The 26,926-nt window shown below is 39.8% G+C and overlaps 4 protein-coding genes across 6 annotated transcripts in view; 2 read left to right on the forward strand and 2 right to left on the reverse strand.

The window, feature by feature from the left end:
- Positions 1-1,602: 1,602 nt before the first annotated feature.
- Positions 1,603-10,882, reverse strand: plscr3b (phospholipid scramblase 3b). 2 transcript variants are annotated; one of them, XM_008321631.2, is made up of 8 exons: positions 10,572-10,882; positions 9,853-9,937; positions 6,525-6,814; positions 6,099-6,141; positions 5,702-5,922; positions 4,421-4,582; positions 3,758-3,919; positions 1,603-3,674 (listed from the first exon to the last, which is right to left on the reverse strand). In XM_008321631.2, the coding sequence occupies exons 2-8, from the start codon at positions 9,863-9,865 to the stop codon at positions 3,615-3,617; spliced, it is 951 nt and encodes a 316-aa protein (XP_008319853.1). In that variant the 5' UTR covers positions 9,866-9,937; positions 10,572-10,882; the 3' UTR covers positions 1,603-3,614. The 2 variants fall into 2 exon arrangements, with proteins under 2 accessions (XP_008319853.1, XP_008319862.1); XM_008321640.2 differs by lacking the exons at positions 9,853-9,937; positions 10,572-10,882 and adding an exon at positions 7,529-7,673.
- A 4,981-nt stretch (positions 10,883-15,863) lies between these two features.
- phf23b (PHD finger protein 23b) lies at positions 15,864-20,844 on the reverse strand. Its single transcript, XM_008321657.3, has 5 exons — positions 20,334-20,844; positions 19,160-19,191; positions 18,517-18,609; positions 17,815-18,433; positions 15,864-17,295 (listed from the first exon to the last, which is right to left on the reverse strand). Exons 1-5 carry the CDS (start codon positions 20,359-20,361, stop codon positions 17,102-17,104), a joined length of 966 nt encoding a protein of 321 aa, XP_008319879.1. The 5' UTR covers positions 20,362-20,844; the 3' UTR covers positions 15,864-17,101.
- Positions 20,845-20,944: 100 nt separating this feature from the next.
- elp5 (elongator acetyltransferase complex subunit 5) lies at positions 20,945-25,268 on the forward strand. The gene is made up of 8 exons (XM_008321670.3): positions 20,945-21,281; positions 21,358-21,418; positions 22,491-22,571; positions 22,978-23,189; positions 23,300-23,475; positions 23,565-23,660; positions 23,755-23,855; positions 23,980-25,268. The coding sequence occupies exons 1-8, from the start codon at positions 21,227-21,229 to the stop codon at positions 24,086-24,088; spliced, it is 891 nt and encodes a 296-aa protein (XP_008319892.1). The 5' UTR covers positions 20,945-21,226; the 3' UTR covers positions 24,089-25,268.
- Positions 25,269-25,433: 165 nt separating this feature from the next.
- Positions 25,434-26,926, forward strand: part of LOC103387154 (CTD nuclear envelope phosphatase 1A) — a 9,827-nt gene continuing 8,334 nt past the window's right edge. For both annotated transcript variants that reach the window (XM_008321681.3, XM_008321688.3), the window contains exon 1: positions 25,434-25,761. In XM_008321681.3, coding sequence (XP_008319903.1) covers positions 25,657-25,761 — 105 coding nt within the window. In that variant the 5' untranslated portion in view covers positions 25,434-25,656. The remainder of the gene's footprint in view (positions 25,762-26,926) is intronic.

A 26,926-nucleotide genomic window follows, 5' to 3' on the forward strand; every position in this document is an offset into this window, starting at 1 on the left:
AATACATCATACAGTAGATAAAAGAGTGGGACAATGTGGGATCCATCACTGGGTCACAAAGGGGTTAGACTAGAGCAGTGGTTCACCTGGAGGAAACAGCCTCACCGACCACAACAACCAAAGCAACACCTGCACCAACAGGTGACAGGCCACGAACCCCAAAGACTATTCTGACCAAAACAACAACAACTTAGAACAAAATCTAACTCTATCTCATGAGCTGTGCCGCTCTGTGTGGGGTATAGGTGGATATAAGTGACAAAGGGTCCAAATGGACTTGAAAAATTCGAATATAAGATTACAACATTTTTGAATTGGGTCACCTGGGCGCATGGGCAGTGTTTGACACAAAATGGCACCCGTGGAGCATAACCAGATACATTTAGCTTAAAGTTTAACTTAAATGTAACCATTTATTGAACATTTATTAGAACACTTCATACATTTTACCTAATGTAATCACTAACCCCATGTTACACATTCACCCAAGTGGAGGAACCATAAACTAACAATTTGGTTTTTTTAGGTAGACTCAAGCTAAAACAGGAAGTACTTTCTTAATTGTCCCCAGGCCAACAAGAGTGAACGCAAATGTTATAACATTGAACTTGAAAACATAACATAATAAAATGTAATCTTATATAATAATTTACCTTTTTTTGACAGGGTTGAAACTTTTTTCTCTCACATGATCGCAGTAATTAGACTTTTTAGCTGATATGTGTGTAATCTGCAGTGCTGTAACATTTGAAGTTATGCACACAGGTACTCCTTTTCAGCTCTTTTTTTTGATTGTGGGAGTGGGAGGTGTTTATTTACATTGCTGCAACCCACAGGCATTGATCAACATGTTGACTTATCTTTGCGTGGATTTTGGGACGGAATGGAAGACCCTATTGTGTATAATTGGAATATTCTTTGGAAAATTATGTGGAATATACGTACGTTGGTTTTCATTGTAATCTTGTTTCCTAGGGAAAAATAAGGCTCAGCCACTGACATGTGCAGACATGATCTCAACAACTGCCTGCAGCCTGCAGAAAACTATGCCAACGTCTTTTCTGCTTGCAGCACAGGAAGTAATCACACATTGTGTGACTAAAGAAGGTCACGGTTATTATCTCGTTATTATAACTTGTAAAAGTATGAAGTAAAAAAAAGTTTCTACTGACTAATCAATTTATATAGAGGAAGAAACCCAGTGACCAAAGTTTTGGAGCAGTGGTTCTCACCAGTGGTACGCTAGCGCTCTCTAGCGGTACGTGGGGGAAATTCATATTTTCACATTTACATTTTCAATTAATACAACATTTAAACATTTCTCCTGTGTGGTGGAAGCTAACAGTGAAGGCCTCTGCTGCTGTATTCTAATGTTGGTCATCATGGTGGTACTCAGAGAGATCAATGTTTTCTCAGGTGGTACAGAGTAGAACAAGTTGGAGAACCACTGTTTTAGAGGATGGAACTGTTGCCTCACTGTGTCTGTGTGAGAGAGTCTGGGATTTCCTGTAAGTCGTCACTTTTTCCAAGTATTACCAGATGATGGGTTTCCCCACATTTTCCTGGATATGTAGAGAAAGAGGAGACAAAAACATCAACAACTCAATATATATTTCTTTATATGTGTGAACTGAAGTACTTAAAAAATTACAAGTGACAATGGAACAATGTAAATTTGTCAAAAAACAGTAAAGAAACGCCAACCAATCATGACAGCCGTGAAAAGGCAACAATGTGTTAACGTGGGCTACATAAATAGATGAATGGCATATACCTTGTGTGGGCCACACAAAGTAACAAAAAAAGCACAACATTCAAAGTACATTTTTTGAATACACACCCTTGTTATTTATACAGCATTAACAGCCCAGTTGACACCGTGTTTGACTTTTTCAGGTGGAAAACGTTACCACTACATATCAGTGATACCACTTCAGCTCTAATCAACGTGTGCAAATTACATTTTTTTCTTTTTGCCTCTCACATATTTGCAATGTTAGTCATCGGTCACTACAGTATCTGGGGAAACTGAAGGACGGGGTTCAACTGTGGGCGCCACCCGTCTCCCCAGCAACATCTGCAGAACAGAGGAATTATGGGAGTATTTGCACTGCAGCCTGTACTACAGTTGTGTTTGATTATGTACACACAGATTTACATGCACAGAGGAAAGTCAACTGAGTGTTAGAGAAAAAGCACTTTGGTAAAACAGGTCATCTTACATTTATAATTTTGACTGACATTAATTATTATACATTAATACAGCACTTTCACCATCGCTTACATGAGCTAAATAACAACACCATGCTCTGCTGTAGTTAGTCCTTACATGTTTATATACTTCTACAGTAGGCAAGTTCTCAATAGCATCAGTACCAGAACCGATGCATGTTCTACTAAGAGTTCCCAACCTGAACTGAAGTAGTAGAACTGTGTTTCACCCCCAAAATTGTTGAAAAACATGAACAGAAACTATTGGGTAAACAAGATAGAAAAACAGAGATGTTTAAGATTTATTTTAATCCACATTTTTTATAGTGGAATAAAAAAAATAGGATTTTTTTTTTCAGACATAAAAAATGTGGATCACAGTTCCTGGTACTGTGGGTAGTTCAGGAGGAGACAGAACCTCCTGGTAAATGCACTTGTTCTGGGACACTTTCATACAACATTCACCAGTCAATAGTGGACTTTTGTTGCAGAACTTCAAATCATCTGTGATGGAAAGACAAGCAGACATTGTATCTAAGAACTATTCCTGGTAATATGCAGTAGAAACAGTCTGAGAGGAAAAGGCCACATCTGTGGAGCTGTGTTTATCGGCATCGCACTATTATGAAGCTGAACACTAGCACGACCAAGCTAACACTAACAATTCACATATTTTGGGGGGCGTGACGATGATTCCAAAATCTCCAAACAACACAGTGCCACTGAGGATGGTGAGTGTGACAATACACAGTCCATACCCCCGTGTAGGACACACACGTTTGAGATGCCTAAAGTTGGTCAGCATTTATCCTTCAAACACCCAACAACTGTACAAAACTCACCCACAATTCTGTCTGCAGTGGTTGTAATATTTCAGTCTTATAAAAACAAATGGCAAACACACACACTGGCCACAAACGCAAGTGCTATAACAACAGGTAAACATACACAACATGGATGAAATATCAAGCTCCCATTTATAAGTGAATGTTTGTGATTCAAAGGTCATTGTTACCATGAGTAGGCACTAAAGATGGTGTAGGTAACTTTTGATAAGGAGTTAATCTCTGCTTGACAATGTCACAGAGAGAGAGAGAGAGAGAGAGAGAGAGAGAGAGAGAGAGAGAGAGAGAGAGAGAGAGAGAGAGAGTGAAAGGAACAATCATTGCAGCCTGGCACCGGTGTGTTTGAGGTCAGAGAGTTAGAAAAACAGAAATCCTTGGCTGAGATCAGAGGTGGATGTTGGTCAGAGGGAGTGTATTAAAGGTGCTGGTGTAGTTAGCACCACAACGGCTGGAATGTAGTGAAGTAGAGGCAAGAAAACATAGTAAGTGATCAGAGTATGCATAGCTGGCCACAGTTCTTGCTCCCAGGCTGTTGTTTTTCTTTCTTCCTTTTTTCTGTTAAGAGAACACTGAGCTGCGCTGGTTTGCCTCCCCGACCTTCTCGAAGAACATGAAGTCCTGTAAAACAAGGACAAAAATCAGTGGTTTTCCGGTTCTGGTGGGTGAACCATCTGTCCTCGTCAACAAGAGTGCAGACTTACAATGAGGAAGCAGGCGCCCATGAGGACGGCCTTCATCTTTACGTCCAAGTCCAGCGGAAACTGAATGCCAAAGTTGTCCGTGTCGGTGAAGACTTCTTTTAAGAGTCCGCTCCACTGCTTGCTGATGCGACCGATGGGTTTGCCTCCGTCTTTTCCCTTCAGCTGTGGAGTAAATATTAAATAATTAAATTAAAGACAGGTTTACTAAAAGGTGCCCGTAGGCTCAGGATGCAGTTCCTCAGTGTGTAGTATATACAGTACACGTGCTTCATTTTGAAATGTTTAATCATATTTGACAACGTCATCCTCAGCTGCTACGCTTCATGTAAATGTCCAAAACAGCACTGTACTTGTAAAAGGCTGAATGTGTTGGTGTATTAATCAAGCAGACCCTGTGTAATGCAACACTCCCTGTGGCTTTGCATGATGCAATCCCACAATGCAACACTTGTGTCTGGAAGTGTGAGCAGTTACCAAATCAGTGACACTTCCCTCTGAAACCGCAAATGTGATCAGCAGCAATCGTCACTTTAACGTAACATGAAATGACGACTGTTTATACTGTGCTGCTCAAAATGTAAGAGTCGGGTGAAGTAACCAAGTAACCAGACATTTTAACAGGACACTGGTGGACGTTTTCAAACATCATCTATCCTGGAGCACCTCAAAATTGACATCTCCGCAGCAGTTGCAGGCGAAACACGGTCCTTCCAGTTTCAGAACGGTCTCTTTGTTGGCTCCTTGGATGGAGAACTTTGGTAAAAACGGGTGCCAGTCCTGTTTGACGTAGCCTATAGTGGTGCCAGGAGGGGCCTGGACCTCCATCTGTGAGTCAGAGAATAAGATGCACATATTCACATCAGACAGTTCAGAAGTTTGGTCCATAAAAGCCCTGGTCCACCTCCTGCTTTACGTCCTCTGACTGATCCCTGAACAGTCTCTGACTGTCATGGCTTCAGTCTGCTCAGTAAACAGGTGATGTATTATTACACTGTGTCAAAGCTTGGGTCGGAGCCAACGGAGTGACTGAACGTGGACAGGAGGATAGAGAAAGGTCTGAGAGGTGGAGGGATGGCAGAGGACTGGACAAAGTTTGGACAAAAGGACACTGGACTGGACAAAGTTTGGACAAAAGGACATTCATAGCTGAAACACACCGTGGGCTTGGGCAGAGTGGTGCACAGAGACAGTGACAGGCTGTCCTCCAACAGCAAGACAAGGTGAAAAACAGCCAGGACATGTGGAATCATGATGTTTCTAAAAAGGGTTACTGCAGGACTGAACAGCAGACGCAGTAACTCAAGAGTCTGTCTCTGAAATCAGTCACCGCTCAGGACTGTTGGACAGGGACTGAAACTACAGGACCACAACCTGACCTCCAGGTCTTTGTGGAGGGAGAAATACAATATCTGGCTAGGAAAAGGAAAGGCCTGGAAAACGGAAAAACTTAAATCAGATAACACTATTATAGCACACACAGTTTGAATACTGGTTGAACTTCAGACCTGAAAATGTTTTGACTGTCGGCCAAATGACTGAGAGGAAGTCCTGTTCCTGATAGAACTAAAAAAACAAATGTGTCCAACGTTACTGAGAAATAATGGTGGTCTGTCATCTGCAACAACTGTTTGATTCATTGTTTGTTTGACAAATGTTCGAACAGTGAAGCCATAAAGTAAAGTGTTTAAAAACAGCAGTTGTGTTTAACTCTCTATGCTTTCTTTTACTGCAGCTGCAGTCTCCACCACTTCAGCTGTGAATCACTTACTGCCAACTCCATGTTTACATATTAACAAGATGAATGACGGTGGTCAAACATAAAAGTGCAAATATTAATGTCAATCTGCTCTGGGTAAATATTGGTGAGATGAATGATACACTTTTCAAATAAGCAACCTTTGACCTACCCAAGACTCAAACACACACACACACACACACACAGACCTCTTGAAGGCAGCAGGGACACCAGCAGGAGACGCAGCGGAAAGGTCGAATGAGGCGGATGACCTCTCTGTCCATGGTGTCTTTGATTTTCATGTCGAAGCTTCGCAGCGAGCCGCAGCAGTTCCTGGTGCAGCAGTCATTCTTCTCTTTGGCCTTGTAGATCTTCTGGCCCAGGCTGTTCTTGATTTCATACTGATTGTTGGTCTCAAACCCAATGAATGCTGGTCAAGGACAGGAAGTAAGTGATGGAAATAACACGTTATAAATGATGTAGTCTTTATGAATTCAACAGGAAGCTGTAGAAACTTTTCTTCATACATTTCACCATCATAAGCTCCATAAAAATGTTCTGTCTCCGGGGGAAAACATCATCTAACATCTCAGGATTATGACTTACCTTCAAGGAGTTCCACTTTTTGGTGAATCAGGATCTGGTCAATCTAAAATGCAAACAAAAAAATAAAAGTAAAAATGATAAAACTGACTTGTGAACAACTGACTTTTTCCTGCCACTCAGGCTGGATATGAAGCTCCATTATTCATAAAAATAAAGTCAATTTATAAACATACTCAAAATAAGTGAGCAGTGATTAAATAAAAACCTGAAACTTTTTCTTTCATTAATGTGAATGTCACAACTGTGACATTCAGTTGAGTAATATCTTCAACTGTAAATGAGGAGTCAAAGACAAATGGTGTAAAGTTAAATAATCCATGACCGTTCAGGATGAGGGAGTGGTGAGTGAGTAATACACGCTACAATAAACTAGAGTCACAGCTTTTCTTTTCTTTTTATTTTTTTTTTTGATTGTCTCCTTCCTACCTGTGTGAGGTATTCAAGCCCTGGTGGGACCCCCACAGCAGCTGTAGCAGCCACCCCCATTGGAGCGGGGCTGATTCCTCCGTGAGGGCCCCCGTACTCTGGTCCTGGAGCCACCGGTCCTGGCTGGTACATGACTGGAGGTGGACCTTGATTGTAGTTCATATTGAAGCCCGGTGGTGGCGCCTGAACATGGTCTCCGTAGCCCTCTGGAGAAACAGGGTACGGGGCTACGGACTGGCCACCAGGATGAGCCATGGGGTACGGAGGCTGGTTATAGGGGTATGGGTAACCTGGAAAAAAAACAGTGATGTTATGTTTTTCATCTTTCACAGGTACATTTAATCAATATTTGTTTGAAACAGTATTTAACTTTGAACAGTCTTCTAGTGTCGTGACACACAAACACACGTGTTCTTTCACCAAACATCACCACAGGACCTTCAAAGATAACAACCTTTTGCTTATTTCCTTTTAGAAACAGAGATGAGCTCGACGTGAAGGATATTTTCAAAACTGATTCTTCAAACTGTTTATCAAACTATATATCAGAGGAACAGCTATTTATTACTAAAATAGACCTGTGATGATGCATTAACTAATTGGCTGGTTATCAATTAATCAACTACTTGTTGCAGCCTTAACAGAGCAACATCTAGAAAACTAGAACATAGCTAAAAGAAAAAGATGGAATTTACACAGAGAGAGAAGTCAGACAGACAGCACAAACCCATGTGCCATGATCAATCCAGAATGTAAACAGAAACATAAACCTCACAACTTTTTCTTCCTTAATCCAAAACCTTAATCTCCAGATTACTGACTCAAAATCCAGACTTTATACAAATGAATTGACCGTGTCAAAGCTGAGATCGTTTGAAAATACAAGAATTCATTTCAGATTTTTCAAACTCTAACTTAATCTTTAAAAGCACAAAAATACAGGATTTATTTTAAGCCACGTAAATACTGACCGCAACAAAACAGCGTGAGTTTTAAATTCCTACCTTTAAATAAAGAACAAGTCAAACAGATGACGACGCACAGCCTGAGGTTGTCACAGCAGCACAGACTGAGGAAATCATGGGCTGACTTACACCATCATGATCGTTTGTGTGTGTGTGTGTGTGTGTGCGCGCACTGTAAGAGCTGAGCCCACAAGCTACTTATTAGCCACAGTGCGGACTGACTGCACTTAAAACAGAGTAGTTAAGTGAGTAAATACTGGTCCAAACCATGTGATAACAACACCAGGGGAGTAGACGCTACCATGTCCCCAGGACAGGTACACCCTGAAGTACTGGACATTTTCAAATAACAACAATCATGTTATTTGTGTGCACTTTAGTCCATATTTATCTGGTTATGACTTTACTGGATGTGGGCTTTGACCTGATCTACAACCAACAACAGTCTATAAAGACCAGCAGCTTGGCTTCAGCCAAGGATTCACTCTGGCCCACTTCTTTCACCTGGCCCACTTCTTTCACCTGGCCCATATACATGTAGTAAAGAATTACTACGTTGACCTGCACTAAGGCCAGTTGGTCCAAAAACTGTCCATCATGGAACTGTTTAAAGTTTATTACGAAAATGGTGTAGAGTGTTCTTGGGGATTTATCAGGTTAAGATTTGGTGTTTTATGTTAAATGTGAATGTCACAAACATACTTTGTGATATTTATTTATACCTCGAGCACCGAGTACTTAACAAATCACTTATTATGACATTTCATTCCTGACCCACACTGTAATGTGTCACATAAATAAAGATCCCCGCCCTGGTTTAAAACAAACACACACACACACACAATCACACCTATACTCTGTCACTCTTCATTTTAATGTCCCCGTTGTTGAGCAGAGTGGCAGATGTGTGTTTACGTCTTGTGCTGTTGCTGCTGACTCACAGCAGACAAACAGGTTTCTGTGTTCATTACAGTACCGACCAATCACCTTTAGAGGTGAATGCATTGTTTCCTGGTGAAATTCTTCCACTGTGGGCTGCTGAGTGTGCTGACATTTCACAGCATTGGTAAAATACCAGGTTTTTTAAGCAAAGTAAAACCATTGTGACGTGTTTTTTCTACTTGATAATGACGTGAAGGTTGTTTTTTTACCATTATGAACCTAAAGAATAACTGACATGTTCAAACTGTTATGTCAGAACCCAGAGTAGAGTCCAGTTTAATCTGGAGAAGACTGAGTGTAAGAGATGTGTACACCCAGATATGTATTTGCTTCATTTTGTACTTCTGTCAACTTCAAGGTATTTGTACTATGTTTCAAACTCAAATTTCCAGAGTAGTGACCAGTCACACATTTCTCTGAAACTCTGAGCTCTGTGGCTGTCACTTCCTACTCATCTACATCACATCCTTCTCAAACTAAAATAGAAGACCACCGAAACCAGCACTTGTCACAAACGAGGCCTCCTAATACCTAAAAACCCCAGCATAAATATCTGTCTTTTGTAATTTAACTAACTTGAGAATGATCAAATTTCAGGAGGCCACTAGAGGGAGCCAGGCCAAGGTATCATTCATTCACAAGTTCCCCTGCAGTTACATAAGGTGGACAAAAGGTGGACAAGAATGCACAGCGACACACACAGGAGCTTTGTTGGGGTTTTTTGTCCATAACAGCAGAACATGATGATGACACGATGATGAAAAGTTAAAGAGTGGGAAAGTCATTTAAGCCAGAGGTAAGACTGAACGATGTTGAAGAGCACTCAGAGTACACAGCCTTTGTACTGTATAACGCTAGTACTACATCAGCCTGATGACATCTTAACTTTTTACATGTTAAACCTCATTTATCCCTTCTTATAGTTTTCCTTTTCCCCCGTGTATTTAGACCTCTGTACATTTGATCTTATACTAAAATTCAAGTTAAATTAATACTTATTTGTTGAGCTTGATTTTCATCATTTTGAAGAAAAACAAATAAAAACACGTACTTGTTATTTCTTAAGGACCACCAAGTCCCAGTATAATAGATCCTATTTAGTTGTACTCTGACATGATACAACTAAATGACCACTTGATGCATTTCACCATCCACTCACACTCTGCATGCAGTGCTTCAATGATCAAACTAACATGTAGCCAAACTGGCATGCAGCCTAAATTTTGGACAGCCCAAGCACACACAGGCATAGAGACCAACGGAGCCTGGGATGAAACGACAGAATGTTCATGTGAAAGCCTTCTGAACCGAGCGAATCACAGCTGAGCAAATACAAAATACAGAGTTCCTTTTCTCCTCCTCGTTCAAAACCTTTGTTGTTCCCTGAACATCTGAGCTTCATTTGTTTTCAGGAAACTCACCAGGAGCAGACATGGTGACAGTGCGGCTCTTTCTGGACACAGCTCACCGAGGTTAGTGGTTTATTCCCAGCGTCTCTGTCGGAAACTGTGGGAGTTAAAGAGAAATGGAAAGGGAGGGGGAGTGGGAGGGGCAGGGTAGAGGTCATTTTAGGGGAAAATGTGAAACAACGAGCATTGAAGAGTCCAACAGCAACTCTAAGGTCTATTCAGTGTTTCAGTCTGTTGTCCTGCTACTGTGAACATAATCATCCCTGTGTTTACAGGCAAATCTCTACACTTTAACAACGTTCTGTCATGTGATACTGATGAATCACAGCTTCGGGTTTCTCTGCATGAGAAGGAAAAGTGACTGCAACATGTCCGAGAAGAACCTCAGGGGAGGGGCGTACTTGGAAAGTGAAGGGGGCTTGGTCGCTTCCTTTTTTTCCTATCAGTCAACTCTTTGCCTTCTGTTTAAATGTAGCTTCTTTTGTCCTTTTACAAACATGTAAATGGCACCGAATGGTTTAGTCAAAACCAGTTTCTCACTACAGTTGATGCTAATCCTCACCAGATTTAACAGCAGTTCAATTAAAGCCAACGACACACAGACTGTCTCTGTCTCTCTGTCCACACTAATGTCCCCTTATGACTGGTTAGTGTTGTTGTGAAGTCTCACGTCTGGAGGGAAAACTCCTCAAACAACTCTCTTATTTGTGATAAAACTGCTAATATCTTACCTGTGTGGCAGCTGGGATTCTCCGTGTAGCAACAAAGTCAGAAACAGCTAAAGGAGGGGAGGCGCTTATCTAAGGAGGAGTTCTTGTTGCCTTCTTCCAAATTCTGTTTGTGCTTTCCTCTTCAGCCTACTCTCCTTCCTCCCTCCATTTCTCTTCTCCCTCCTCCCCCTTTTTCGACTCACGCGCCTTTAATTTAATCTGTCGTGTTGTCTAAAATCGACACAAGCATGAAAATTAATGAAAGGTGATAATGTTTTTACCAAGTGTCTTTGACACCGTTGCCTCTAGAACACCCAGCGATATGCACTTATCAAGACAAGCAGCAGCAGTAGGGAGGGGCCAGAATCTTAAGTTTAGTTTCAATACCAACCACTTGAGGGCGACAAATCTCCAGACACAAAATAACATAAAACACAGTCGTGATACTTGAAGGCATTTCCGGGATATTATAGATAAAAAAAAGATTACAGACTGTTAATTTTCTGAGGAACAATGAAATGGAAATGGAAACATAAAAAAGTAAAATAAATGAGTAAATTAAGCAACAATTTCTCAAAACTAAACTAAAAGTCTACAGTCTAAAGGTGATAAAAGTGAAGTTGTATGACATGCAGTCCTCACTGATGACGTTTGGTAAAGTAAATCTGTGCATGTTCATAGCATGACAGGAGCTCTTCGGACTCCCATGCTTAATATTTTGTATTATAATTAACTTGGTGTTTTAATTTCTACGGCAAAATGCCTTTTATATATCGCAAGGTTGGGAAATCTTGCAGCTGCAATACCAACTCCGAGAAGTAGGAGGCAGCAAAGAAGATATCAATTATGTTCATTGCTGCCTCCTACTACTCGGTTACTGTTAGAAACTGAAGGACACTAACAACGATACTGTCTTAAAGTAATGTTTCGAAACGTAAATATTTATTATTTTAAACGAATAATAATTAACATATAATCCAAATTTATCTTGAACAACTCCGTGGTAATATTAATTTAGTCACAACTAACTTCTGAATAAGAACTTGTCTGGTTGAATATTAAAATTTTGTTTAAACACACTGTATTACCCTGAGCAGAAGTATCTGTGTAACAGGTGACGACTTTAAAAAAAAAACTGCACCAGTTCCCTGTAAGAGAATAAATATTATATACATATTCCCGGTAAGAGAATAAATATTATATACATATTTAGCAATGAGAGGAAGTCAAAACACAATCATTTGATATGTATATCAAATGATCATATACATGATATACTTTAAAGAAATACAATGTGTTTATCACCCTACTCTACCCATGTTTGCCCCTTCTGATCTATTTTTAGCATATGCCTCTTACTTATAGGGCAACATGCTGGGGCGGAGCACACACACGCGCACACACACACACACACACACACACACACACACACACACATTACCAGAAAGAGAGTGAAAAAGAAGCTACTACTATTACTACAAAGTATTTGGCCAAAATTACAGATATTGAGCTGACACAGAGTAAGACCAGATAATGAACTAAAACGTATCATGCTTTGTCTTTTTTATATCTGTTGTTGGGAGACAATTGTCTGATTACAATTTAAAAAACAAACCCTGAGGTAAACAATAAACCAGACAGGACTGTGTTGACTTTAGCTAGCTTCAACCTTATTTTTTTTTGTTAATGTATATATTTACTGTTATGTGTACCTACAGAAGAATTCACTTGTCTTTGTTATTTTTTAATGTTTGTAATGTCTTGTTCCAAGGATTCTCCTCACGTTCACCACAGGAGGACATTTGGTCATTTCATGCCAGAACCTCCTAACGAGGCTGGTCCCTGATCATGGTGGTAATCAGTGCAGCCAATCTGGCCTCTGCCCCCACTCACATGCTCTTAGTCTTGTCTTGGTTTATTTATACATGACTGATCTATCAGCACCAGCTCTGTGTTTGGCGGGCCTCCCAGCCCCAAAATAGAATTAATTAGGACAGGGCGGGAAAGGAGGAAAAGCAAAAACGTGTCTCAGCCAGCATATGCTCAGAGTGGGCTGCATCCCTCCACCCATTTTACTCTGCCAATCTCTGCATCCATGCTGCTCTTTGTTTTGTTTTTCTGGACACAGTGGCAGCAGGCAGTGGCGGGTGGAGCACAGCGATGTGTGCGGTCTGCGTTGGGTGGCTCTGCTCCGATGAAGTCGATCGCAGACACAGCGATGGAGACATGATAGGCCACACTCCAGGGTCCTTTGATATGATTACCGATCCCACTGTCTCTGTGCTAAAAAAACACACTAAGTATTTGTAATAAATATTGAAGTTTTAAAAATAAATCATATGTAATTATTGTTGTGTGGTTTAGGGTTGTCTTGGATGGCAGCTGGACAACAGAAAAATCAAACCAATTCAACATAATGAACTGTACTGGCACATTCAGTTTGGTACTTAAATTCTAAACTTCAGGTACTTAAGGTAACTACTATCATTTAGACGTTAATCTTTACAAGTTTTAATAAAGTAAAACTTTGCTTGTAAACAGTAAAATTAGTCTTGGTCTCAAACAACGGTCCAACTTTGGAATTTAATTACTGTATTGATTTCAGTAACACACATTTAGGTCCAGGCAGCATATGTGGTATCAAGAAACTGAACCACAAACTTCAAACAAAGTTTGGCTGTCGACTGAACCCATGCTGGTCCACAATAATCTCTCATGTTGGTCTAGACTCTAGACCATCGTCTCCCAAAGACTGGGCCACGACTCTCAGGTGGGTCACGAGTTTTTTTGGGGGGAAGTTTCACATCATGTTTCCCAGGAGTTTACGAATAATGTCTATTGACTTGGGTTGCAAAGGTTTGTGACTTTTAAAATATGGGTTCCCTGAAAAAAAGTTGGAAACACTGGTCTAAACCAGCTTTGTGTAAGGTGTGACTCAAAATAGGCCTAAAGGTCTGATTTAAACATTTCTTTTCCAGTCCCACAGCCATGTGCTGGTATAAAGCCGCCGACTTCATAGACAGCGCTCTCAAGGATCTTTAGTTTAATATTGACCTTAAATTTGACAGGATGTAGAATCTATTGTAGGTTTTTTAAGTAGGGGTTGATGAAAGCCTTCGGTACATGACCAGCTCATAAAGAATAATTAATTTGAAAAAGTAGAGAGGTTTTAATGAGAGGAAATACTTCTTTGAACATCTTGGCAGGGGCAGGGTACGTGTGTCCAGGCATGTTGTCAGCACTTCAGATCTCAATTTGAGTGGTTTCAGAGATTTGGAGCTAATGATGACAAGGGAAGGCGACCAGGCGGGAGATGTAATTGGACTTTCTGTAGACACACACAAACCCAACAGCCAAAACAATCCCATTCGGTGCCTGCCCTATGATAAAAACCCACCCTATGTACAGGTCTACAAATACCCTACACACCACTCAGAACCTCAGAAGACGCTGCAAAACTCAACCTCGATCTCTGAGACGCAGAAATAAAGAAAAAATCTGAAGGTAAGAGTTGCGTTGATTATGAGTTTGTCTCCAACTTACCTGGATCTGAGACATCAAGAATAAATGTTGAACTTTTCACAGATGCTTAGCTCCAGGTGGATGCTGCCTGTCCTGGCTCTTTATCTTTTGGAGAGGAAATATCTGCGGCGTGCCTGCCAAGCAGATCCAAGAACAAAAGGGTAATTTTGACAAGTTCTGTCGCATTTTTGGAAAAATAATTCAAGTAAAAAAGTTTGTGTTCACACTATGATTCTGATTGACTGTTCAGGAGGTCAGCTGGCCAGACCATGAGCATTTCTCCCGCCTGACTGAACACACGGACTTTGGAGACCACTCTGTGGGTGATGTATGGGAGAGAGGCAGAGTTGACATCGATGGTCGTCCTTCTCTTTCGGAGCCTGTCATCTCACCAACTGACTACCTTCAGACTGTGCAGCGCCACCACCAGCACCAGCACCAGCACCAGCACCAGCACCAGCACCATCAGCGTAAAGCCAATGAGAAGAAGTAAGGACAAACAAACTGTTAAATCAGGCCTTTTTTTGGCATCTGTTTTTTCTTCTTTGTTTTTTTTACTTTCTTCTTTCCTCTATGTTTTTTCAAACAACTGTTCTGTGTAATTTCAATTTCTCTAATATTTACAGGATTAAAGTTGCTCCTCTGGACCCCATCGGCAGCTTTCAAATGTCAAGCTTCAAAACAAGAAAGGTAAGAAAACAGTAACAAACAATATAATCAACACAAACAAGTCACCACAGACCTATGAAGTACCAGAGACAAATTAAGTAAATAAACAGCCAGAATTGCTAAAAAAACAGCTATGTCATCCCAGAAATAACTGTATAGCAATATAGTAAAAACATAATACAAAAAGATATTGGCATTTATAAAAATGTGAGAACTAATGTTTAAAAATGTTGCCATAATTAAAGGAAAAAATAATATGTGAACATAAGACAAGTCAGGAAAAATGTATCAAAAATTAAAAATGTAGACAAAAAATAGAATTAACTAAAGGGTAACTAAATGTGAATATGTATAAGCAAAAAATGGCAAAAAACAAGTTAAGTTGCTGAGATACAGATTGTGACACAAGAGAATAAAGAATCATTTGAAGTGACACATTAAGCTATAACAGCAACTTATTTGGTTCAAATGCCAAATTGACTGCAAAAAGTAACTAAAATGGCTACATGATGACCCTAAAAAGCTAAAAGAAAGCTTAGAATTACACACAATTAATAAAATGTAGCCTAGACATATTTCAAATGCCATAAAAACCTAATTCATCTTAGCAAAAAAAAAAAACTTTTCATTTTCTCACTTGTGTCCTAGGAAAATCACATTTAACACTATTGACTGTCTACGTGCCCTATTTGGGCCCAGAACCAGGCTTTGAACTCAGTCCTATGGGTAAAGAAGACAGATTATTTTGCATTGTGGGGAACAGAAAATACACGTTGCACACATCATGAGCAGATTATATTATCATTAATAAGTCATTAAACCTTTATTGTCTGATAATTAATCTTTAAATTTCCTGTTACAGGATGAGCCTGACATGGACTGGGAGGACTACAGGGACTGAGACTCAACCTCTGAACTCCTTTCAATTATCTCTGATATTTGTTTTTTCCTGAATTTATTCAATGATTCACTGCTGTATTAACTGACAGGCTTGTCAAGCATCGCCATCTAGTGGTAGAAACACAGACATGACAAACACATCACTGTGTGCTTCTAATAAACTGACCAAATACCTCTTATTTTGGTATGTATTGAAAAAAAAAATTAAAGGTGAAAAACAACTTATGTTCCCAAAGACTTTAATTTCTTCAAGCTACAATCAAAGAAAACAATGTCAGACGGCAGAAAATATAGATTTTTGCTCGGGTATTTCCTCTCTTCACTTTAACATATTTACAGACTTCGAAGAAACATGATATGTACACAGATCTTTATGTTGTATACAGAGCGAGTGAGACAGAGTGCAACTGCTACTGGAGACTCACCAAAGACTCTCCCACAAATAAAAGAAAACAACATAAACAAAAAAGAAATACGCCACAACCTCCACGGAGAACGAACAAACAAACGTATGTCTGCTCTCCATTGTGTCTCAAAAGTTCTCCAAGAAATAAACGTGTAAATAAAACAAGAGAAAACAAAATATATTTTGCAACCATTCATAAACAAAGCCCTGGTGAGAGGGAGCTCTCTCTGATTTCGGACATTCTGAAGCTACTGCCAAAACTCGTCATAAATGATGGGTTGGGAAAACAAAGAATGAACACATGCAGAAATGTCAACATGGAACAGCTTGCTAACGTATATGTCGGTCAGGATAACTGGCTATCAATGGTGGATAGTAACAAGTGAGAACGCGGGAGAACAAAAAAATTAAGCGCTAAATCAAAAAGCTACAGGTTGAACTAGCTGTAACTCATCCTCTTCCAGTACCACCCTTACTGCATTGGTACAAGGATGTGTAGTTTAAAAAAAGTGCGCTTGTCTGTGTGCAATTTGAAAAAGAAAAACACTTTTTAGCCATTTAGACCCAAAAATAAATGTTTGGGCAAGGCATAAAAAAAGTTCTTATATTCAATTTCCATTTTATCCACTCATGATAAAAAAAAGTAAACTCTGAATAGGATGAAAAGTAAAAGGAGCTGCCCTTTGAACTTTATGATACAAATCCAAATAAATGAGAGACATTGTGTCTCTAAAACCACAAAAAAGCTTTTAATTATCAACTGATACAAGAGATGATTGGTAAATTAATGATTCTTAAACACCATGTAGTTTCACTTTTTACTGTAGCCAAATTAAAAAAAAAAAGACCATGGAATCCAAACAGAAAAGGGGGAATAAATTTAAAATAAAACTGTTGTGATTGTCAAAATAAATCTGTCGGACTGACAATATAGTTGCTTTCCCAGGTGATAATTCAGGCTGTTTTGGCTGCAGGCATCAAAGAAAAGACATGTCGGGGACAGGTAGAAGGGAAGTGGAACACTCCCAGTTCCGTCCTGCAGTCCCTGACTGTCCTAAGGGTCTTTTTTGTGTCCCGACCGCCTTGTGTCTCTGCATTTGTGGCAGTAAAAGATGTCAGGGACGTTGGACTTCTTGATCTTGGCGCACGACAGGTGAACCCAGATGCCGCACTGGTTGCACTCAATCATGGGACGTCCTGCGAAGGGCTTCCCACAGTAACAAGTGATCAGGTCCCATGAGTCGTCCCCTATGTGCATGAAGGAGAGACACTCAGTGAGATACATGTAAAAGACATCTTACCTGGTAGATTTTAAAGTATTACTCAGGTGTACTCTTTTAAAAAGCTGCAAACCACTTAATGACATCTTCATTGTGTGTTTTGCTTTTGTTTTATTTTTATGAAATTAATTCCTATTAGACTTCTTTTATTATTTACATAATTTGATGCTGTGTTGAATATGCGCGACTCAATGTTGAATTTGATCTGTTATCATGTGAAGAATAAACTCCTAGACCTGAAATAACTTCATTTTATTACTTTTCTCAACTTAAATAAAAAAACGACACCCTCTGAACAACAGAACTGGGTCAGTTTTCAGAACGTTTTAAACTAGTCTAATTTTCTAATTTATTATTTCACCAATTTGTAAAATAATTGGCTGTAGGAAGCATCTAGGAAATGCTTCTTACCTTTTAAGGGGACCTAATATTTATGCACATCTATACATCACACAAATAATGAGTTATAACAATTCAGGATACATACCTGACTCCACCATAATGTCTTCATCTGCAATCCAAGTCTCACCCTCACTGGAGCTCATGTCTCCTTCCCTTATGGACTCGTCTGGCTGCAACTTTCCAAGACCCTGCACGCTTGGCGTGGAGCTGGTGTGCACGTCCAGCTCCTCTCTGATGGCTTGTACCTCTGTGTGCATGTGACGTGCATCTGAGTCTGTCTCGCTCTGAGTAGCTGAACTTTTCAGCTTCTTTGCTTTAGGCTGTTTTGAGTTTTTGCTTCGTTTGATTCGGGCTCTTTTCTCGCTCTCGCTGCTGCCGCTGTCTGCTGCCGTCATGGTAGAACCCAGTGACAACTTCTTTAGCTTTTTGTCCTTCTTGCGCTCCGCCTTGGTGCCGACTTGGCTCTCATACAGCGAGTCCTTAAGCCGCATTTTGTCCAGCAGAGTGCTGTCAGAGTGCATACGGCGTATATTTTTCCCCTTATTAGCTCGTGCTTTACGAACAAACGTGTGAATAGTGTGGATGTCAGAGGTGCCATCTGTCCATGTGTTGCCCATGGAGCTGCTGCTACCTCCACCACCTCCGTCTGCTGAGAGTCCTGAGCTGTGACCAGAGCTCGATGAGGTTGGGGACCATGAGCTCTCCTAAAAGACCAAAGAAAAAACGCACTCAAAGAAAGACAGGCCAAGAAGAACAAATTGATTGTGTAATAATTAAACAAAATTACCTCTTTTGGACTCGGGATATAACCAGCATATGCCAGGACAAAACTGCAGAACTTGTTGAAGTCCTCCACAGTCCTCTTTTTCCGCTCTGGGGGCTAAAAAAAAAGCAGAAATGTAGACATGTAGTTAATGGGGGGGTTTCACCACAGAAACTGTTAGTTTCTGGTACAAGAAACACAAGGACAACAGGCATTTTCACTGCATGAAAAACAGAATTGAAGGAAAAGACTCAAAAATACATTTTCCACATGCCTGCAAAACACCAAAACCTGATTTGTTGTCCTAAATCACTGATCTAAAGATTGTTAATGATGTTATGGCAAGGTTGCACTTCAAGTCCCACATACACACCATGTTTTGACAAAAATCCAAAGTTTACAGAGATGAAACTCTCCCCACCCCCCACTATTGTTTCTGGGTTGCATAGTCTAGCAAGCAAGTGTGACTTCTACAATGCAGGTTTTACTACATCGATCTTCAATCTCTAAATGTTCTATGGCCCTTTTGTGGACCAAACGTTTACAAAACTGCATAAACACAAAAAAATAAATAAATAAAAGCGTATGCTAAATGTATTGTAATGCAATGACAATAGAGACTTTCCTAAAAAAGCTATAAGTCAATATAACATTGAACAAAACTTACCAGAGATTCTGTTTTACACGTCAACAGCGAATCTGGTGGAGGACAAAAAATATAGTAGTTTAGGTAACAAATATTCTCAAAGGATAAAACCAACACTGTAAAGCACCCGGTGGGACCACTACACACGAGTGGGCTGCTGCTAACGTTAGCCTAACGCTAACGAGACAACAACTCCATCAATATGAACTATAATGGTGCTTCGCTTTGAAAGACACGTTTTAGAAACGCGGGGAGTTACATTAAAAATAAAATACACTGGTGTAATTAGAATGTCTGTTATTAGACGTAGGCTATGATAGGATACCGGTGTTGCTTGAATTGGAGTCTGCACCCAACTCTGGGAGGACCACTATTTTCATAAAGTTTTGTTAATAATTGCTTACTGTTAAAAAAATATCAACAGCTGTTAAGGGAATTCACAAAATAATACTGTCAGATAATTGGATTGACGGTTTCTGCTGTCGAAGCGAAACGTGCTAACGTTAGCCGACGCTAACAACACGTTACTCTATTAGCAATTTAAACACACGGTTTCGATCATTTCAGTTAGATTGATTAAATGCGTGCTTTCAACTTATAAAATCCTGTTTAGTTTTACCGAAATAACGCTTCTTTTTTAAACACGTATATTGACCCATCGTCAAAGGTTGTTTTTCCTGGACTGGAAGTGGGAGGCTCTTAGGCTAATGCTAACTTTAGCCGGGTGTAAAGCTAAATGGACTCAGTTGCAATTGTTCAATAACACTAAAATTGTCATTTTTGGGATTGGCAATTACAATTGACTTGTATTATAATATTATTTTTACTAATGTAGTACCAACGTATGCTTGTTATCCAGCTGCTGTAGTTAAGGCGCCCAACTGCTTAGCAAGCTAACTTGACTGCAATAAAGATTAACATGAGGTCTACTAATTGTCGTTATTCCTCACTAAACACTAAATAGTACTTGCTTATTTTACCATTAAGTTTATGCTTAAACCTCAAAAGAAAAGTTAACAGCAGTTTTTAGAGCTCTTGTGGCTACATACGCAACCAAACGTAGCATTGACAGTTGTCACATTTTAAATTAAGTAATCTGCTTTATCGTCCATAAAGATAACTGGAGAAATATATTCTACACACGCAGGTACAACTATCGAAATATGTCGTTCGAAGGGAGTAATACCAAACATACCTTGGTGCTCGGACATTATGTCAAGCATTGTCGCCTCAGCGAAAAGGCCTCGATCCCAGGCGAGCTAAGCCGGAGAATAGCTGCCGTCGCGCGGTGCCTGTTCCTCGGCGTGGCTGCACCGTAATGCCCCAACAAAATTCCCAAGGCAGGTGCCTTTAAAGCTATGAGGTAACGTTCCACACCAAGAAATAAATCCTACACTTACTCGTCTAAGCAGTAGGATCCAACGAAACAAGTGGATTTAACGTGCCGACAGCCTGCCGCCTCTGAATTGTGATTAGCCTGACAACATTTTAATTCCGCTGTCCTTTAAACGCACTGCACAGAAAAAGTGTTCTGCTCCTTTGAAACATTGAAACCGCATTTAACATGAGATTTGATCACAAATCGTTGAATTTAGGCTGAGTTAAGCTTATATTGCTCCTTGGAAAAAACTCGTAGTAAGTTTTGCCGTCTCTTCGCGGTTCGGATACAATACGACTAAAGCCTTTCGCACTATGTCTCTCAGACTGTGCGCGGCAGAAGCCTCTTGACGTTGCTGCTGCCACCGGAGTGTTGCAGCGCGATGCATTATGGGTAACGTAGTTACTTTAGTTTACAATTGCACTGACCGAAACGTAGCGATACTACATTTCCCAGTATTGATATATTCAGGGACAGCGTTTTAGTTATGCTGTGAAGTCTGTGCTTAGCGCAAACACACTTTTTTTTGTATAACTAAGGCTAATATACGCCTGTCTTCTAACACATGACTCGTTGTTCTTTTTATCATTTAGTGACAGAGCTACAGTCTTTGTTCTGCTGTAATTTTTATACTAAAACAAGCAATGTGTTAGCAGCATGCTAATAGGCTGACACCACCTGGACTTTTTAGAGTTTAATTATGTATTATAATGTTGCCTGAGTTATTGAAAGACGTTGAAGCTGGAGGGCTCCTTATTATACAAGGTAAATTGTGATTTTTAGCTCTGTGTACACGTTAGTTAGGAGTTAAGTTTTGCCATCCTTTTCCTGTTAATTGTAGATTCTGTGCGTTACTCCGGCCGACAACTCCTCAAGAGCTTCGTCAAGGCTGCATTAAACAGGTATTCAAATGTAATTATGTTCATTTCTGATGATGTTGTATGCTGAAATAACACATACACGTTAAATTTCTAATGCCAATGTAAATTTAAAGTAGTGACTTCAGAAGCATCAGAGCAAAGAATGTTTCATATTTTAAGGACACAGGTCTTGTTGGATGTAGGGGGTGAGTTCTCTCACCCCTGCACCGAAGTTGAAATAGTATGCTGGTGCAGTGTCATCCTGAAAGCAGACAGTACAAAGTGCTTAAAATGGACAAGGTTGGTCCTTGTATGCTCCCCTAACCCATTTACTGTTTATAATGTGGAGCAGAGAGGGAGCATCTCTACCCTCTTTCTCTTCTGTTCTGGCTCTTTCAAAAACACACAACTAAGTATATGTGTAAAGGAACAGCACTGCATTATCATTTGCTAACACATGGCCAAGGTTGTAGGTAAAACACAAGACTTGAGGCAGATATGCAGTGCAGTACTAGTGGATCCAGTTAAAGATCATAAGAGTGTGGTGCAGTAAAGCATTGGGTTTCTGAATGACTTAAGACAGCACCATTAAGACCATAAAATCTTTGGGGTTTTTTTGTATGAAAACTTGTATGGCTACTTTTTTTATTCTCTTCAATTGAGCCCTTCATTTCGTGGATGAGTTAAATAGCACAACAGGCTTAGGATTCTACTCATACATTACGCACTTTCCCCATTACAGCCAATAAACATACAACGTACCTTCTCCTGATGCAGAACATAATGATGAGCGCACCATGTGATCTATAGGCAAGACTTTATTAAAATGCACAGTATGAACTGTTTCTTGGATAGTGCATTATTGAAGCAGATTTTCTGAGCTATATCAAAGTGAAATTGGGCATATATTATCATTTTGCTCAACATATTAAAATTTCAGACAGCTGGTAGGAGTTTTAAGTCAGGAAACATTGTGTGTGGATAGCCAGTGTATTTATACGTACGTGAATGTTTACTTGCTCTCTTGTGCAATATTCAGTGACTTATTTTTAATTATGTACATGTTTCCCTATAATGTCACTAATAAAGAGACTTTTTCTTCTTGATTCTTTAGAGAGGAAACTGTCCACTTCATCGGCTTCGAGTTCAGCGAAGATGAACTGAGAGATGGACTGAAAGGACCATTTGCCAAGAGGTTTCTGAGTTTAATGATGTTGGCTGATTCACATATTCACACACTTTTACTTACAAATAGGTCATTTGTAAGGTTTTTTGCATTGTAAATATTTGTCACATAAATTAATGGGTTTCCTCTTTTCAACAAGTGGTCAGTGGATGGCTACATGCTGGAAATTGTCATCATGGTAACCTAATAGTCCCCCACCTTTTTTCTAAAACCAGTTAAGAACTAGTTTGTTTAAGGATAAGTTATAGTATATTTATAGTGTATTGACATAAAACAGATTGGATTGATGCAACAGTGTATAAAAAAAGCATATTCTTCCTTTTGCTGTAAATATCAGCATTTAGGTGATAATTGCGTATGAATTGTTTGACTTGTATACTGTAACCATTCCTCATCTACATTCCTGTCACTGCAGGCTTCACATTCACAGTGCTTTCACTGACCCCCTGGGTTGGACAGATCATCCAGTTTTTACAGTTCACCAGTTCAATGCGGAGGAAATTACGCATCTAATAAAGCAAACATCACACGCCAGTGCAGTGACCTTAGTGATCGACTCTCTCTCATGGATTTTGAGGCATGTTAGTCCATCTGTTTTTTGCAGGACTCTTCAGCAACTAAGAAAAGGTAAACAATTTAGTTAAACTTTACTATTTAAGGAACATAAACCTCATGTTAAAAAGTAAATTGATTCAAATAAAATTGAGACATTGTCTTATACTGCTGATTTTAATTAGGGGGCGCCGTGAGAGCTATTGTTGGTCTACTACATGCAGATATGCATCAGAAAGGGATTGTGGGAAGTGTATGCCATCTGGCCACATCAGTCATCACTGTGGCTCCTGGAATGAAGGCAGAAGAAGCTGAAGCTAAAATAACAAAACGCTCCAAGTCAGGAAAAGTTTTGCAGGATGTGCGTAGTCTTTTTTTTAAGGATGTGATTATGGTTATTACTTAACTACCATTCTCTTAAAAATGTGTAATGACAAAATGTGTCCTTAGGAGGAGATTTTTGTCATCAAAGAAGATCTTTCTGTTATTGTACAAGGCAAGTCTCACCAAACAGAACCCATACAGACAGGCCCCGAGGAACAGAAGGTGAAAAAAACATTATGTTGATGCTGTCAACTGGATGAAAGGAGATGAGTCTGCAAATGTTTGAGCGTACTATTTTGGGTGTGTTTTTCTGTAGATGGATCCAACTGCAAACTTGACTTTCAACCTCCGCTTATCTGATGCAGAGCGTCAGGCCAAAGAGAACCTTTCCCTCCCCTTTGTTTTCAGCAAAGAGAAGTTAGTGACTTTTAATAATTATTTTATATATTTTTACATTTTAACACATTAAACGTATCTTTTCTCGTTCTTTTCATCTGTAGGAAAACTGCTCTCCTGCATTCGGGCTTCTTTTCATCTATAGGAAAACTGCTCTCCTGCATTCGGGCCCCAGTTCAGGAAGAATTCTGTATGAGCCTGATGAAAACGATGACTATGATCAGGAGGACCCAGATGATGATCTTGATGTATAGAATAAAGGCATTTACTAGAACCCCAGAGCCTTCATGTTTCATGGACTCTTTGCATATTTTGCAGAATCTGAGCCTGAGAAAATCTCTTGGAGCCTCCTGTATTTGATGGTTGTCTGCACTCTGTTACATTTGTCATGACAAACAGTCAATTTTTATATTATACTCCTGCACAAAATATAGCTATTTTCATAAAAATTCTCATGTCATAATTTCAAATTAGGATAGTCTTTCATAGGTAATGAAGTGTGTAAATCTTTGAGTCTAACAAGCAACCGGAGGACTGCTAATCATCTGGGATCACTAAATGATCTACTCAACTCTTTATCTTATTGGCTTGCAAAGACAGGCTTCATTTTAGATGCATATATATACTGTTGATATTGCTAAGGTTCTAGAAAAGTTGGATTTTAGCATCAGCAGAGACGGTGACATATTAAGTACAAAACTGCCAACAGCAAAAACCTCTAGAGGGCGCTAATCAAATTTTATGGGTGATTTTAGTGTACAATTCGCGCAGGAATTACACATTTCTATATATCCAAATCATTCAATCAATAATTTATTTTGACATAGTTTTAATTTTCTCTTGCCCCATCTATAAACGCGTGTCAAAGTCTATGAAATGATTAGGTTAACTAAAACCAATTACTTTATGTAAACAACGGACACACGTTTGCAAACGACCATTTGTACTAACCGTTAAAGCAGCAACAATTAAGCAGCTATCATCACATAATACATTTCGGGGCTCGTGCTCGCCTGTTTGTTTTCTTTCCACGTGGACGTGCTGCGCGCGATCCCGCGGTTTTTCACGGAAGTGACGAAAATACGGTGATGGCGGCTCGCACTTTCATTCCGGATTTCCACTGGACTACAAACTGAATATTACCGGGGCCGGCTGGACTTTGTGGAACTTTGGTGAAACTGTTTTTCCTCTGATGCCGCGCGCCACCAAGTCCTACTAAACAGGGTACTTGACGTGCTTTCGCAGCTGTTGGGGGTTAATTTTCGTCCAAGGTTCAAGGTGGTCACCCCGTCGAGCTAGCGGTGGCTAACGAGTGGCTAGGTGCTAACGACAGTCGGTGGTTCTCAGCTCTCTCCAGAGCTCAGCTTCGGAGGTCAATTTGGCATAATTGCTTGTCTACGTGAATGTCTTTGAACCTTTTAAGTGGAACAGAAATAGAAGAAAAACAAGAAGATCAGTCCCACTGATGCCCATTGACGTCAACGCTAAATAAGAACTAGCTGCGTGCTAAGGTCCATGTAGCCGCAGCAGCAGCCGCCGCCGTGCAGCAGCAGCAGCGGCTTCACCGTCACAGGCGTCCACGTTGGACTTCAAAACTATGAGAATGTACTGAATTTAACATTAATTGTGCCACAAGTGTGCAGAGCGAGGTACTCACACGTTTGCTTGGCCCATTTGTTTATCAAGTTTCCTCACTGTGGCCAAAGAGTGACTTTTCCGAACTGATAGCGGGCAGGTTTCCCCTGCAGTTTTCCCTCTCATAAAACTTCGGATTAAAGTGGCGTTCCTGTGAGTTCTGTGTGCTCCAATAATCCTCATCATCATGCTGAAGACCCGCCAATGTTTACTTGGCGTCCGCACTTTTCTCGGCGTGACGTCTAGACTATGGGGCTTCATCATGTACATCCTCAGGAAGCACCTAAGAACGGTGAGCGTAGGTTTGGAAGACATCTCGCAGTGATGTGCCTGCTAAAATCAACGACGTTAGGGGTCAAAAGAAATACTGAAGGTGTTATGTTTGAGTGTCTTTGTAAACAACCTGTCAGATTATGTGTCGTCCAATCAGAGTCTAGGCTCTAGGATCTAAAGAGCAGGTTACAGACTTTATACTTTTGCATAAGAATTAAGTTAAATAGCAGGCAACATTTAAGGAACTTAAACCCAAACCAATTTTACGTTTTTAATTATCAGTACATCCACAAATGATTTGTTACAACAATGGGACAATCAGAAAAACAAAACAAAAATCAATGTCTTATCGGCAACTTAATCAGTTTCCATTCATTTAAATAGATTGTGTAAATCCCTGTTTCAGAAGACAGATGCACATTCTTGCCATATTGTGTTGCAAGGTTCACAAATCACATAAAAGTTTTATATATATTGGGACATTTAGAATAATGGACGTGTCAATGACCTATCCACCACTTAATTAACATCACATATTTAAGTGAGTTCCACTTCTGTCTGAAGGAAACATTAGGATTAGCTAAGGAACTAGACATGAGTAGTGGTTTGTGTCAATTAACACTTTTTGGACACTTTTTGACCACTGACTTTATACTTAGTATTTTGTGTTATTTTGAGGCACTCGCCCATATTAATATCCTTTCTTTTGTGAATAAAATCAAAAATAATTGTGCACCTTGAAATTTGGTTTCAAACGTCTGTGTGGATAGGCTGCAAATAGATTATAATTAAAATAATATTTAACTTGCAATTTTGATTTGCCACAAAAATACATTTTCTACAATAAATGAGTAACCTTTTTTAGTTTTGCCGTAATTAAATCAGTTTACATATAGTTTACATATCTAGTCCTGCTGTGCTGCAAGATATAAAACCTCCCACATTTGTGAGTCTAGTCCTGCTGTGCTGAAAGATATAAAACCTCCCACATTTGTGAGCTAACATGATCCTGTGGGTCACCTTCAATCTCAGTCTCTAGTGCCTCCATCACAAACATGGCATTTAAGGTGACAAAAGTGGTCAGTGTGTGTCGTGGACACATGCGCAGGTGCAGCACAGTCCTTAATAGACATGCATATGTGGTGTAATTCGAGTGGCCTTTGACTGTTGTTCTATGTCTAGTC

Source organism: Cynoglossus semilaevis, chromosome 1 (assembly GCF_000523025.1).
Source record: "Cynoglossus semilaevis isolate Cse_v1.0 chromosome 1, Cse_v1.0, whole genome shotgun sequence".
NCBI lineage: Eukaryota > Metazoa > Chordata > Actinopteri > Pleuronectiformes > Cynoglossidae > Cynoglossus > Cynoglossus semilaevis.